Source organism: Trypanosoma brucei, chromosome 10, assembly GCF_000210295.1.
Source record: "Trypanosoma brucei gambiense DAL972 chromosome 10, complete sequence".
NCBI classification, from domain to species: Eukaryota; Euglenozoa; class Kinetoplastea; order Trypanosomatida; family Trypanosomatidae; genus Trypanosoma; species Trypanosoma brucei.
In genome coordinates, this window is record NC_026743.1 from 629,288 (window position 1) to 644,211 (window position 14,924).

The window sequence follows — 14,924 nt, forward strand, 5'->3', positions numbered from 1 at the left end:
GTTCGTGTGTTTTTCTCCACTTCCGCGCGGTGCTGTGATCGATAGTGTTGCCGTGGAGCCTTATTGTGACCCCATTTTCTATGTTAACCAACTGTACTCTTTACTGTATCACTTTCTACTATGTGTTATCCGATGAAATTAGTGTGTCGTGTGCTTGCGGCACGGAAAACAAAGAAAGGCCAGTAAGGGCGAGAAAGGAGGTGGAAAGAAAATATAAACCACAACGACAAAAAGGCAATTAGAAAGGAGTGAAACGGGGGACAAAGAGTGAGCAGGTAAACAAATACATATAGAGAGGGGGAGGTGGTGAGTCATATCTTTCACCGGGAGTGTTGCAGGGGGAATGAACTTTGGCCACACCATGGCTTCAACCTCCGCAAGCATCCAGTCATTTGGCAACGATCACGCGGGAGGGCAAGGTGGCACGATGAGGCAAAACCCTCCGAAAGAACCATCTGAGGAAGAAGTTTTACAATACATTGTGGATAATGTCAACAAACTACTCTCAAGGCACTACTCACTGGTGGAGTTTGATGCCATACAGGGAACTGACCTACTTCAAATTCTCGCTGATATATTTGGAACGCTTTCGCCCGCTCAGCAAATAGATATGGGAGTTGCGCCAACGGATGAGGCAGCGGCGTCAATGCTGGAGTTCCTTACCAAAACACTTGGTTACCGCGTGCCACCGATGCTCGCCGACTCTTTCCCCACCAGCTTTTCACGAGCTGAGCCAACAGTTATTTACCCAACACTGTATTGGGTTCTCTCCAATATGCAGCAGAATGAGAAGCGCGTTTACCTCGCCAGGTTCCTCCAGCGTTTGGAGATCCCAGAGGCGATGCTGGCACAGGATGAGGATGTGCGAGCCTTATATCAACAGTACGTGAATCTCCGTGGTATGTTTGTGAACACCCATCGTCGTGTGGACGCTTTGAGGACAGCCCATGCGGACCCCGCCGATGCCCGCCGTGCAGTCACCGTGCTGGAGGAGGAGTGTGACCGCCTAAGGGGATATATTCAAGTTGCGGAAAAGAAACTCGCTGGTGTTCCCGACAAGGAAGCATTGTTGAATGCTTGCAAATCGCTTCGTGCTGCCTTAGAGGAGGAATCGAGACTTGCAGAAAAGGGTGTGGAGTTGCAACAACAACTTATATCATCACGGCAGCGAAGCACGGAAATGCACAACCGCCTTCAGAATCTCCGCCGAGACGCCGCCGATGGGCGTGTAGACGTCATAGTGCGCCGACTGAGAGACGAAATACAAACAAACAAAATGATTATTGAGGAGCAACTGCCGAAGGAATTGCAACAGAAGCAACGCGAGAACGCTGAATTTGATCGTCTCATATCCGAACCATTAGATATGCAGGCTCTTACCACAGAGAACCAACAGCTTGACGAGGCGCTTAAAAAACTTCACCAACAAGTGAAAGAGCGACAGAAACCAGGTGAAGATGGGAGTACAATTGCGACGATCAAACAACAGGTAGAGCGCGTGGCCAAACGGAAGGTGGAGGTAATGGAGCAACTTACCGGTCTTCAAGCCGACAACAGCCGAACGCTTAATGATATACGAGAGCGTGAGAACCGCATTGAGCAGCTCCGGGAGGCCCATCACATGCTGAAAGATGATGACTTCCGTGAATTTTCAAAGCAGGTACTGGCCAAGAAAGCAGCAACTGAGTCGATGCGGACTCATTTGTCAGAGCAGCGTGTCGAGTATGGTGTTTTAAACTTTACTGAAAATGTCCTCAGGTCTCAGTTTACTTCACTGGATGCAGAAATTGGAGACTTGGAGGGGAAACTTGGACTTCAAGGGTACAGCCGCACAGTGGAAACACTGAGCAAACTCACTCATGAAAAGGATGCTATCGAAGGACTCAAGGGGAAGACACTGGAAGAGCTCTCCCGTGTCGTGCAGGACTTCACTATGGCAATACGAGAGCGTCGGACGAAACTTGCACCACTCATTAACGAGCTCCGTAGCGTTCGTCAGACAGTAGCGGAGGTGGATCAGGAATGGGCAGAGAAAAAGACTCAGTACGAGTACCAGGAGAGCGTGCTCATGGAGGATATCACAAAGATCGAGCGTGAGGTGCAATCCCTTCATGAAGAGACGAGTACTGATGAGTCCGTATACCACCGCCTGCAGGCGCAGCACTTGCTTCTCAAAGCCCACGTGGATCGTATAGAAGCCGAGAAGGACTTTGCGGAAATTGTTCGGCGGGGTGCAGAGGCAGCGGACGCCGCCGAAAAAGAGGGAGTCGTTTCAGGCTCGGGTTCCCTCAAGTGCGCGCACTGTGCCAAAGCGTGCGCTAACAAAGGATGGCTTCTGTACCACCTCTGCAGGGAGCATGGTCTCACTGTCATGGCAGAGAAAGCCTTCGAGTCTGCCATTGAAGATCTACAAATACGATTACGGGATCTGCAGCAGAAGCAGCGGGACATCCAGGAGAATTATGAACAAAACGTGCAGCAAGTAGAATGGTTTGGAAATCTGAAGCGCGTACTGGAGGCGAAGCTTCGTACCTTGCACAACGAGGGGTCGCGTTGCCGCAATGCACTTGACAGTGACATCAAAGAAATTATGGGTAGCGCAGGCGCTGGTGGAGCCAATGTTGACATGTTGGTACTTCCGGGTGACTAGGGCTTTCACTGCGCGGCGGAAGGCAGCTGGTCATGGTTCCGCAGCTGGATAGAATGATAAATGGAGTGAGTTTGTAGATACAGCAGCTTCAATGAGGTGTGCGGGTAGGAGCTGGAGTCGAAGTAAATAGGTCGGAAGAAGGATGTGTTACATACAAAGGGAATTTGCAGATAATTGAGCTCCAACGGGATTGGTAAAAGAAAAAAAAAGTTGTGAAATGCATTAAGAAGCAGGAAGAAAAGTAAATATGAGGATAGGATACAATGTACAACCCGCGTCCCCAGAATGCTGATCAAGGTTGTGGTACTTGCCGTGTTTGTTTTTGAAACACTGTGAACTGTGGGCGCCTAAATGTGAAAAGCCCAATTGTTACTGTGGTTCGGCGAGAAAGTATCACAGAAGGGAAAGTGGCTTTGATCTCTCGCACGAAAAGGTGCAAAAATTGCTTTTTTTTTTCTTTACACCCGCCATCCTCCCTTTTTCATTTTGCTTATGAATGCGCTCGGGGATTCGTGTAGGTTGTGCAATAACATCGAAGGTGGGAGCGGAAACACGTTGCTGTTGTTGCAATCCCCATATATTCACTTCCTAATTTCAGCATTTACGCATTTTGTCACGAAATAGCAGCGCAACTATATTTTGTTTCGCGCCCTCATGTTTAACTCATTACTTTCACCCCGGTTTATCTTTTTTTTGTTATGTTATGGCAGTGGTCTTGTAGCGGAAAAAGACTCCATAGAATAGGACTGTCAGCACATTGCTCTCATAGAGGTCGCCCTCTTTTGGCGTTATAGATATAACCGTTACGTCGGTCCGTGCACGGTGGAATTCTCCCAGTTATCATTTCCTTCCCAGTCCTGTTTCGCGTCGCATAGAATGATATCTCAACCTACTGGAACCACACATGATGATGTGAATGAGCCAGTGGTTGATGGAAGTAATGCCGTGGCAGGTAACCTGGAAGGCACTCGGTTAGATACGAAGAAGTATGAGCAGGTTACTCCACTTGCAAGTTTCTCGCCCGATGAATTGTCAAAGCTACGTCATGTATTCCCTGACGCCTATCAAGCTCTGTTGCAGTATGAACAATTGTGTCGTCATAGTTCTGCGATAGTTCAGGTAAAAGAAACTGAGTTGCAACGAAGCATTGACGTCGGCCAAGAGGTACTTAGTCGAATAGATGCGCTACAGCTGCGGTGCGCTCAGCTGGCGAAGGAGCGTGATGATGCGCTTGCGATGGGTCAGGAACATGAGTCCCACTTACGGGAGAATATTGAGGAGTTGCAACAGCTTTTGGAAGAGCGAGAAAAGGAAATATCCCATTTGAAGGCGATGCAACATGATGTTGAGGATGAGGGGCGGCGCTTGCAGTCAAAACTTTCCGTTATGAGTCTTCCTGCAGCGGCACAAATCGTCGTTCTGCATAATCAGTTAGTGCAGCTAATTGAGCGTGTTGAGCAGGTGTGCAACAACAAACGGTCATCTTCATCTGTGGCGTCCACAGCGCGCATGAGTGTAGCGAGTATCCCTACAGATGGGAACGAAGCCGAAACTGTAGTGTTATTAGAGCAATGGTTAGCAGATTCTTTGGACCAAACCATACAGCGCACAAATGAACTAACAAACGCAGTCCACCTACTGGATGAGCAACTTCAACACGCAAAGCACCAAGTTGAGCAGTCGGAAAGGAAGTGTCAGGAATCGGAGAACAAAATTATTACTCTACGACATGAAAATGATCAACTCCAAGGCGAGCTTGTAGCACTACAAAAGGACGTCCAGGCACTTGACAGACAAGCTGAAGAGCTGAACGCGGCCGGTTTCCACCGTCATATGGATGCGGTGAACTCTAAGCAACACGAATTAGAAGAGGTGCGGCGCCAGCACTCCGCACAGTTGTTGTTGCTTAGAGAACAGCATGGAGAGGAGCTGCGCTCCCTTGAGGAGGAAACACGATCGCTTCGGGCCGAGCTGAGCCGTTATCGCGATGGAACCGCGGTACCCGCCACTTACAACAGTCCGTCGAAGCCATTGGAAGTGCAAATGTCGGATCATCAAAAGCAGCAACTTCAGGAGCTAGTCAACGACTTCGAATCTGAGAAACATCGACTTGTAGGAGTAATAGAGCAGCTGGAAAACGCACTGCTTGATGGTAAAAGTAGTTATCAACGTTTGGTGGCGCAGTACGAGGAGGAGCTGCAGCAGCAGCAACTCCGTGCAGCAGAGCTGGTGAGGACCGCTGCTGAGAATGGCAGACTCAAGGAGCAACTAGAGCATGCAACTGCCTCCATTTCGGTCGTTGGTGAGCTAACGAAGGCGCTTGAAACGAAGGAGCTGTACATCGCTACCCTTAATCAGCAAATTCGTGAATTGAGTATGGAGGTGACGAAGCTGAAAGGGGCGGCTCATTCATCGAAAAACCAGGGAGTTGCGCGAGGAAGCATCTCGAAAAATTATGAGGATATGGAAATGGAGTTGAAGCAGGAGCGGGAGAATTCTCAGCAACTGGGCGCTTCACTAGCCGCCGTCCGCTCGCAGTTGGATGAGCTGACGGTTCTTTTCAGCGAGCAGAAGCGCCGCGTGCGTGACTGCCTCCGGTGTCCACCACCACAACTGGGAATGGATCGGGAGCGGGTGATATCTCTTCTGCAAGCCAGCGCCAGCCGTGCAGCAACGCGTTTCTTCAACTGTTTAGAACAACAGCACCGGCACCTCAACTCACTTTCGCATCATGCCTTCACCCTGTACGGAGGCGTGGAGCCCATGCAAACGAAGGAAGAAGGAGCGGCAAATCGAAAAGCGTCAGGTGTTGCAGCGGCACACTATTCTTCTCCCATTTCCTCATTCCCTGGAATGGCAAACGGGCTGAAAAAGCCTCGGAGTCGCCAACAAGTTCAACTGGAGCAGATCCAGAAGAATGCTAGTCGATTCAGCTCTCCTGCGCGATCACCATTACTCGAGGACGAGTGCTCCGCCCCAGGTTACGTGGTCCTTCAAAATAGTGAGACTGCGGCTGCCTTGTCTACTGCAATGGTGCGCTTTCTGAATGATTTGACAGAAGCTGTGGTGCAGCAACTGTTGCAACCATACACAGGTCCACTTGAGGCTCTTCAACGGTTGCATAGTGCCTTTAACCCCTTGATGGGTGCGCACAACGAACACTGGACACGGAAAGGAGACACGATAAGTAGCGACATTGTTCACCATAGTGTCAGTTTGGATAACATTGAGGTATCTGCTGACGAGAATGCGTCTATGCTGAGGTTACCGACCTCACTGGCGCAGCAGGAGAAGGTCTCTCCCAACGATATTATTTGGACAACCGTAACTGAGGGGATTATTGACGCTTTTGTTGACGCATGCACAGTCGTGTTTCAGCGCGTGTATCGTGCAGCTGGATCTCAGCTTCAGCAGTGTGAAGAGAGGCTGAAGCAAGCTAATCGTCAGGTGCAGTCGAACTGCGAGGAGCGTATCCGTCGCACAGCTCTCTCTATGGTGGAGGGGGAGGGAAATCTTAATGCCCAACTTCAGGTTGCAGAAACAAAAATTCAGTCTGCACATCAGGCTCTCGACATACTGCAGGGAAAGTATGAGAAGGAGGCTTCACGCTGTTGTGAGCTCTCAGCTCAGGTGAAGCGACTGGAGGGACGGCTGACCGAAAAACAACGCGAGTTGGAAACAGAACGCCTTCAGTGGCGGCATACGGTCCGCGAGCTTCAAGATGCTTGTGGCATTGCTAAAGAGCAGCATGCGGAACAGGGAACGCGGCACCAACATCAGGTGCAAGAGCTGCAAGAACTACTGCGTAATGTGCGGCAGCAGCTGCAAGCAGCTCGTGACGAAGGTCATAGACTACGCCTCGAAGTGGAAAGTGTGCAGGCGGAGCACCAACAAAAGATCCAATGGCTGGAACAAGAGCAGCAGAAAACGCGTAGTTCTGAAGGAAAGGCCGAGCATGCGTTGCAGAACTTACGTGAGCAGTTAGCCGCATCCAACACAGCGTTGCAGGTGAAACTGAACGAGGAAACAGCGCGTGTGCAGCGTGCTAACGCAAATGTTGAGTCGTTGCAATCTGTGTTGCGCGATGCGCAGTCTGCCTATCAGCTCTTGCAGAGTGCGTTATCGGATGAGCAGGATCGACGGGAGATGGCTGAGGAGCGCGTGGAGGGGCTGAATAGGGAGCTGGCGCTGCTCCGCAGCCGCCTACAGGTGCAGCAGCAGCGAGTAGCGGAGATGCAAGAGGCGGAGCGACTTCAGCAGTGCCAATTGGATGCTGAGGCAAGGAAGAATGAAGCTTTGCTGAGGGTGAATCGTGCACTCGAAGGCCGTCTCTCAGAAGTGGAAGGTGACAGGGAACCGCTGCGGCAGCAGTTGCAGAGTTTACTACTGTTGAAGCACTGCTAGTAATACCAAAGCACCTTTCTCCTCATCCCTTCATTTCCCTACTACTTGTACCGCTATTTGTGTTGCTTTAGTTGCCTTCTGTTCCCCCATTCTTCATATCCCTTTTTTTTCTCACTGTTGAGCTGTCTCGTTCTCTTGTTTTCTTCATTTTTGTTTCTTTTTTTTTTTAATGTAAGAAGTCTTTCCGTGTTATCCCTCGTTTTCGCTCCTTCCTTAAGGGCTCCGCCCTACTTCCCCCCATTATTAACTACTATTTTTTCTGTACTGGTGTTCTCATTACTTTTCCTTCTTGCTTTATTTTATTGGTCCCTTTTTTTTTTAAAAATCTTCCTTCATCATGTTTGTGTTTGTTCAGTAACTTTAAATGGTGCCGCCTGCCTCGTCATATGTTTTTAACTTCGTGTGCGCCCACCAAAGTAAGTTGGAGTTCACAAGTACGAATGAGTGTGAGCGTTTGATTGATTGATCGAATATATTGTGGGAAAAGAGAGGAGGAAGCGGGTGGCAATGTCGTGAATCAGCGTGTAAATCTATAGAGCTGGAAGTAAATGATTGCGGGAGTGAAGGGGTGGAGTGAGGAGGGGGAAAGAAGAAGGAGGACTGCGTGTATTTGTGTTCTTGTATCTACATGGATAGTGGAGGCAGTCATGTCAAGAAAAGAAAAGGATGAAAGAACGGTAACGAGAAGAAGTGAGCAAGTAGAAAATACTTGAACCTGTGGTTTGAAACCCCTTTATTCTAAAAAGAAAGTGTAAAGGGAGGATTTAAGAAAACCAGTGGAAAAGGGATGACTGTCTCCTTGTCTCATAATTCTCCTCATTTTATTTTGTGTGTATGAAATTACAAAAAATTGAAAACAATTGAGTTTTCCACTACCTCTTTTTTTTTGTTGCCAAGGGTTACAGCAAGTCAGGGGGAAAAGGTGACTTCAAAAGATTATATATATATATATATATATGTATGGGGAAGGAAAACGGTTGCTCATCACACTTCTCCCAACTTCTCTTCCAACGCGCTCCCGTTAGTTGCTAACGTAGTATTATAGGAAGAAGACTAAAGATACTTACGAACACATACGTATTCATATAAATATATCCATACATTGTTTGAAATAGTTGTGCTGCAGACGGAGCCGCTATGAAAAGGGATACAAACAACCACAATGGAAGTGCTTGCGCGCTCCACGAAGGTTCTAGCCAGATGGTGGACACATCTTTTCATTCCACAAGAGACGGTAGTGGCGCTCCGACACAAAACGTCCAACAGCAAGAACAATTACCACACCGTACAGGAACTGGGAAAAGGCGTGTAGGTGGGTTTAGTCCTTCAGTTGCACCGTTTGCATTGGACACACAGGATCCAACGCCCCAGCAGCGGAGGACCTTACTGGGCCGTGGTGGGGTAGAGGCCATGAGACGGAACAGACAAGATCAAATGAACCTTTCATGCAATGAGTATCCCGACCCCCCACCCGTTGGGGTGCGCGCTCCGTTGCGTCATGTGGTGCGGCCTGGGTCCGCGAAGCACCAAGAGCAGTCTACAACATGCATAGATGAAGATACCCTGCGGCGAGCGAAGGCACGTTGTCCACAAAGCGCGCAGCAGCGTATGCCCAGTTTTATATTCGGTGAGGATCCGCAGGGGCCGCGAAGAACCGGACGCGCAATGCACGCGCAGAGCTATAAACCCACGTCCCTGTGGTGAGACGCTGATGCAGTTCCTGATTGTTTAGGGGATGTGAATCTGCAGTAAAAAGGAGGGGAAAGGACGAAGAGCCGAAAGGAGGTGGAAATGAAGCAAAGCACTGGCGAAAGCATATGTTTTTTCCCCCGCTGCTTCAACGCTGCGAGTTTCCTTTAATCAATGGAACATGGTTTCAACCATTCTTCCCTCCCCAGTTCCCTCTCTGCACCGGTAGCGTCCCTTAACTCTTTTTTCCATCGAGTTTGCTCCAATCCTCAGTGTCTGACTTCGGCAATTCATGGGTCAGTGAGTTGTGGCTCTGTGAATAGGACCCCCCCCCTCCGGAAGGTGTCAATAGACAATAGATTAAAGTACTACTCTACCACTCTGTTAGCTACTGTCACACTCGCGTTTGTTTTCATTCGAGGATGTGCATTTGTAGTCCCGGTAATTTGTAGCTTCTCCTCTCTGCTCCTTTCCTTTCCTTTCACTGCACCCTTGGGCTTTTGGTTCTTTTCATTTCATGATTTTGTTTACCGGCCCTTCCCGCCTCGTGAAGAGCCGTTTTGGATCCGTTGCAAGCACTAGCACCACGGGCCAGTGCGTTGCAAACCCAGCGGAACCGTGACGAAGGCAAAGGTGGGGGGAGTATCATTCCACCGTTTTTCTCCCTTTTATTCATTCACTTTTTTTTCTTCCTAAACGAACAGTATATTGATTTATTTTATATCTTTTCTCTACTCCTTTTTAAAGTGAGATTTTTTTTTTGACAGCTTGTTCTAAATACCATCTTGTTAAATGATTTTCATTCTTTTCTTACCCATCCTTCATTCATCTATTTGTATTCCGTTCCGTGTGCACTCCGCGGCGATAACCCCCGGAAAAGAGGGTAGGTAGTAGCCACAGTTCGGAAAGGCTTGTGGGGCGCGGTTGTAGTGTCAAGAAAAAACCAGAAACCGACAAATGGAGCAAAAGGAAAATGAGATCACTACAGTTTACGCCAGTAACAACCCCGATATCCCAACACTGACGGAAGCCGCTACATTGATTCTCGCGCCTGAGGAGATGGTGAAGCTGCGGCGGAACATGACGGCGGAGAAGGTAGCGCACGCCAGGTACCTACGAGAGCATCCGGAGATTGATGCTATTATGCGATATGCCATGCGAAAACTTATTATGGAACGATCAGAAGATCCAGTGAACGTGTTATTAGAGTTTTTCTCTACAGCTGACCTACGAGCGGCGTTAGCGGAGGAAAATCCTGAAGCCGAAGGGCGTGCCGCCATGTTACGTGAAAAGCGTGGATTAACCATTGTACTTCCGTCCTAGAAGTTAGGTGCCCACACACCTTCTCGCACATAGCGAGTGTTACTGTTTATGTTTAACTTTGAGCAAGACTGGAGGTGGTTCACCACCTAATTTCCACTCTACATACTTTTTCGGTGGTGAATGATGTGCAGTTACTCCACAGAGTGTGTGTGAGTGGCTATTTAGAGAGGGTGGAGACAAGGGTGCAAAACGGTCTGCCGAGCACAGAAATGAAATGTGAGCGGGTGGCAGTATCGAAAGTATGTTCCTTGTGCGATCCGGTGGTACTGACTTCGTTCTGTGACGAGGGGAGACTGGGTTTTGTAAATATTCCTCCTCTACACGCTCTCTCTCGTCTTCGTTATATGTAAAAACAAACAAATAAATGTGCGTGCTCTGATGTAAATACAGATTTTAACTAAGACGGCAAGTAAAGGGGACAAAATTGTATGCGGGCTGGCTACAAAAGTTTATGTACCTTCCCAAACAACCGGTGAAGGTGAAGGAAAGCCCCTTTGCTGTCCAAAAGTCGCGACGCTTCATCGCGGCTACTGGCGTAGCCGCTTTCGTCACAACTGCTGTTGCTTCGTATTTCACACTTGAAAAGGTGCGTGAGAGGCAGCGGAGGCCGGATGGGGTGCTGCTTCAGCATAGGAATGGGAAACGAGTTGTCATCGTCGGTGCTGGCGCCGCTGGCTGTGCCTTGGCTGCCAGTATCACAAGTGCGTGTCCGGATGTTCACGTCACGGTAATTGAGCGGGAAAAGAAGCATGTGTTTCACGCTGTGGTTCCTCTTGCCCACGTTGGCCACCGAAGTTACGATCTAAACACAACAGGCGGTGTCGATTTCCTTCGCTCCCCAGCCACGTGGAATGTGACACGTGAGGCCGCCCTCGTCCGTGGTGAGGTGCTACGTGTTGATACCACTAAAAACGAGGTTGTCGTGCGTGAGGATCAGGAGGCACTTACCATAACGGCGAGGGCGGAAACGAGCGAGCAGCCGTCGAAGAATGTGTTAACTTGGCCTATAGGCCTACTCTCATGGCTTCTTGGGGCGTCGCAGCCTCCGGTCAATGAGCATCGCTACCCGTACGACGTTTTAGTCCTTGCTTGCGGTGCCGCACGGAGTCTCGGACCCCTTCAGAAGTTCCTAACAGGAGAGCAAGTGGATCGTTACCGTATTGCTGTGAACCCTGGTATTACGCGTGACTGCTTGGTGCATCTCTACAAGGGAACGGTGCTACACGTTAAGGTGCCGCCGACGTCGTTTGCGGAGGGCGCGACTGGGGTTCGTTCAATTTCGACGATGCGCTACGTATCGAGACAACACGATGGTACGTTTATCGGTACTGTAAATACCGTGTGGCGCTACCTCTTCTTCTTCAACAAGCAAAAATTTTGTCCGTACATGGCAGTGACTGCGGACCGCGGTCCTAGTGATGCTCTTCCAATCGAGGTTAACGAAAGGGTTATGGACTTCTGGAAGCAACGTAGTGTAAACTTCATGCCGTGCACGTATATCACGCACCTGGACCCTCGTCGCAGCGAAGCCACATTGTACAACTATCAAACGCAACAAAAAGAGGTGGTTAATTACCAGTTGCTTCTGCTGGACTTACCGCTTGTTGCGCCAGAATTTATTCGTAAGAGTGGACTGAGCCGATCGGAAGCTGCCGAAGGATTTGCCGAAGTGAATCCTCACACTTTGCAGCATGTCAACCACGCGAATATATTTGCTATCGGCGATTGTGCGGCATTGCCCACGGTGAAAAGCTACGGGGCCGTTTTTGCTCAGGTGCCGGTGGTAAGTCACAACGTACAACAACAGCTTTTGCACGGTGCTCATGGGACGGGTGAGATGTCAAACGCTGCCGTACGGTCTCGCTTTGCGCGTTACGACGGCTACTCATCGTTTCATATCGTTATGACAACTTGGCGTGCGATGTGGCCTGAGATGACATACGGTGGCTGGAGGGATAATTTGAGTTTCCCCACTATCACAGATGCTCCTCTTTCGCTGACTAATAACCACATTTGGGACAACTTGGCTTGGGCTGACGTCCGCGGGTTTTTGAACGCAGTTTATTATCAATGGTTTTTGTACGAAGTGATGTTCTATTTTGTGTTTACGCGCGGTGCATGGTACCCACCGAAGTGGTTTTCCGTGCCGAGCTTTGGCGATGATGGAACTATGTTGTAATTGTCGAGTTGGGAATCTGTTGAGGGAACGTTTGTGCGAACGAGATCCGCTTATGCCTCTACATATACTACAGACACGCGAATGCAAATACAAATTGGTAAGTAAAAGTAGGCGTCTCGATCGCAGGAGCGTTTCTTCCCTACGTTTAGTGGTTGGTAACTTTTCCCTACCAGTCATCACTCTTAGCGTGGCCTATGCCGCCGCATCTCACATTCCAGTTAGTCTTCCCTTCCTCCTTTATCTTTCATATATATATATATATATATATATATATATATATATACGTGCTAGCAAGAAGGCGTGCCTTATCCAAGGGCAAAAGAGAGAAAAGACCAGGAAGGAAAAGCATACAACTTAAGTAAGGAGGAAAACGAAAAAAAAAAACATCCTTTAGCGTATACATATATTATATATATATATTCATCTATTCGAAGAACTTTGGTTTAAACAAAAAAAACGGGAGTTTTATATGTGCAATGATGAACTTAGGAGAAACTCTTGACACCGGCAGTGCAGACGGTCGTCCTGGTCCCAGTCCGACTTTATCTGTCGGCAGCGGTGTCACACCAGCACCGTTGAATTCCTCAACCGTCCACTTGACAATGACTGTGGACAGCGAATTGGGCGACACTAATATCGGCTATGATATCGCTGTTTCTCCCTTAAATGCGGAGACTGAGTCTCTTGCAACTCGCCGACCGTCAGCGTTGGACATCTTTCCGCCTGCAGGACTAAACCGCACAGACGACGGAAAGCCGTCGTCTTCCCATCTTGCCTCGAAACCTTATGTCACCGGCGGTGACGAAGGTAAAAAACAATCTGAATGTTGGGATGCAGATGAAAACTTCCTCCTCAAACACACAAAGCACGTGTTTATTCTGACGAGTGCAGGAAAGCCCATCTTTTCCCGTTACGGTAATGAGAACACAATCAGTGAACTATTCGGTGTGTTTCAGGTACTTATCACTATGGCACAGCAGAAGCAGGATGGAGGGACGTTGCATTGGATCAATGCTGCTGATCTGACTATTTACTTTCACGTGGATGGTGGACTTTACTATGTTCTGGTAACTCGTGGTGGAGAGTCACCATACAGTTGCAGACGTCAACTGAAACAACTTCATTACCAATTGCTAAGCCTAGTACCCAACGTCAACGACATACTTTCGAGATGCCCATCGTACGATCTTCGTCGTCTGGTTTCGCCTACCGATGGGGGTGTACTGCGGCAACTAATAAAACGAAATAGCAGGGAGGAGTGTTATATATTTCGCTGCCTCGCTGCTTCACCATTGTCTGTCGCAAGAAGATGTCATTTGACATCTATTCTAACTCAGCACTATCGCAGTGGTTTTAGCAAGGGAGATATCAGCAGTGAAGGAGGTGTGGCGGCCGATTGCCACTTGTTTAGTTTTTTTTTCTTCAGGGGTCGTGTCGTCTGCATGGTTGGTTTAGCTGATGGCAAGGTATCTCTGCACATAGACGACACTCTTATCCTGTTAAACTTTGTCCGCTGCCTTCCTCTTTCGCAAGTGGGTGAGATATGGGCCCCGCTTTGCCTCCCGCGGTACAATGACACCGGCTATTTGTGGTGCTACTGTACTGATATGGGTGCTATGGTAAACGAGTTGGACTCTAGCGAGAGTGGATATGTGGCAAAAGACGACCATCATGGGGTAGAAAAACCGACTGCAAAGGAGCCATTTGCCGAGGCGAAGCGCAGTGAGCTCTTGTTAGTACAAGTTGCGAGTAGCCAACTGGCTTTTGCGCCCCTTTCGATGCAGGCGCATTGCATAGCTCAGATGTTGCAAACATCATTCACTCCGCTAATCGATGAGTTGGAGGCTAGAGAAAACATACCGCTTTCACTCGCCCTACCAAACGTAGTAGCGCAGCGTCAACAGGAGGTGCACGAGAAAATTAGTAGGCTGCTTACAAGGGCAGAACAGCAATATCCTGAATGTCTTCCGTCTGCTTCACACGCACCCTCTTCGCTTCAATTACCCCCGGTACCTGTGCACCCATATGGATTGCAGTGGTTTGCATTGATCCTTAAGCAACCATCAAACGTCATATATAGTGAGCCTTCACCTGCTATGAAGTTGGATCCTCGGTTGAAGAAGCGCCAACTACGCTTACTTGTGAGGCTACGTTACGAGCTTGCTTTTCGCACAAACCAGAATGAACAACTACTTGTTTTGAACACAGAGGAGGTCAACGTGGTTGTTATGAAACCTACTCCTAATTTGCTTACGTCTCTTGTGCAACAGTTTGGATCAAGGGATGAGTGCGTTAACAATGTTTCCCTTTCCAGTGGAAATGCCGCGGCGTTGTGTAGTCATCTTCAGGAGTTGCTGCTTCTATTCTCTCCGCACGTGCCGAAGCACCAGATGCTACTTTGTGCTGTGAGTGTTGCGGTGGGTGTGATGGCTCGTGAGTGTGAGTTATCTTTACAGCAACCCCGTAGCAGCAAGTCGAGGGTGTGGTGAACCAATGGGTGGAAAAGCGAAAAAGTAAGTGAAGGGTGAAGGAGGTTTTTGTTTTTTTAATTTCCTTCCGCTCCCCCTGAAAGGCCCTTCTTCTACACCTCCTCACCTTCCCTCATTCCCTTTTTCATTCCCTCTGTGTGAACTCTCCCTCCTTGTTTATCAAATATTCTGTGCGTATTTAACGTCTTTT

The 14,924-nt window shown here is 48.8% G+C and overlaps 7 protein-coding genes across 7 annotated transcripts; all 7 read left to right on the plus strand.

Annotated features, from left to right (window-relative positions):
- Positions 1-343: 343 nt before the first annotated feature.
- TbgDal_X3290 (hypothetical protein, conserved) lies at positions 344-2,650 on the plus strand (the record flags this gene model as incomplete). The annotated part of the gene is made up of 1 exon (XM_011779207.1): positions 344-2,650. The coding sequence occupies one exon, from the start codon at positions 344-346 to the stop codon at positions 2,648-2,650; it is 2,307 nt and encodes a 768-aa protein (XP_011777509.1).
- An 876-nt stretch (positions 2,651-3,526) lies between these two features.
- Positions 3,527-7,054, plus strand: TbgDal_X3300 (hypothetical protein, conserved; the record flags this gene model as incomplete). The annotated part of the gene is made up of 1 exon (XM_011779208.1): positions 3,527-7,054. One exon carries the CDS (start codon positions 3,527-3,529, stop codon positions 7,052-7,054), a length of 3,528 nt encoding a protein of 1,175 aa, XP_011777510.1.
- A 1,137-nt stretch (positions 7,055-8,191) lies between these two features.
- Positions 8,192-8,758, plus strand: TbgDal_X3310 (hypothetical protein, conserved; the record flags this gene model as incomplete). The annotated part of the gene is made up of 1 exon (XM_011779209.1): positions 8,192-8,758. The coding sequence occupies one exon, from the start codon at positions 8,192-8,194 to the stop codon at positions 8,756-8,758; it is 567 nt and encodes a 188-aa protein (XP_011777511.1).
- Positions 8,759-8,917: 159 nt separating this feature from the next.
- TbgDal_X3320 (hypothetical protein) lies at positions 8,918-9,325 on the plus strand (the record flags this gene model as incomplete). The annotated part of the gene is made up of 1 exon (XM_011779210.1): positions 8,918-9,325. One exon carries the CDS (start codon positions 8,918-8,920, stop codon positions 9,323-9,325), a length of 408 nt encoding a protein of 135 aa, XP_011777512.1.
- A 375-nt stretch (positions 9,326-9,700) lies between these two features.
- Positions 9,701-10,066, plus strand: TbgDal_X3330 (hypothetical protein, conserved; the record flags this gene model as incomplete). The annotated part of the gene is made up of 1 exon (XM_011779211.1): positions 9,701-10,066. The coding sequence occupies one exon, from the start codon at positions 9,701-9,703 to the stop codon at positions 10,064-10,066; it is 366 nt and encodes a 121-aa protein (XP_011777513.1).
- A 451-nt stretch (positions 10,067-10,517) lies between these two features.
- On the plus strand, positions 10,518-12,245 carry TbgDal_X3340 (hypothetical protein, conserved; the record flags this gene model as incomplete). Its single annotated transcript, XM_011779212.1, has 1 exon — positions 10,518-12,245. One exon carries the CDS (start codon positions 10,518-10,520, stop codon positions 12,243-12,245), a length of 1,728 nt encoding a protein of 575 aa, XP_011777514.1.
- A 476-nt stretch (positions 12,246-12,721) lies between these two features.
- Positions 12,722-14,734, plus strand: TbgDal_X3350 (hypothetical protein, conserved; the record flags this gene model as incomplete). The annotated part of the gene is made up of 1 exon (XM_011779213.1): positions 12,722-14,734. One exon carries the CDS (start codon positions 12,722-12,724, stop codon positions 14,732-14,734), a length of 2,013 nt encoding a protein of 670 aa, XP_011777515.1.
- Between the last annotated feature and the right edge of the window lie 190 nt (positions 14,735-14,924).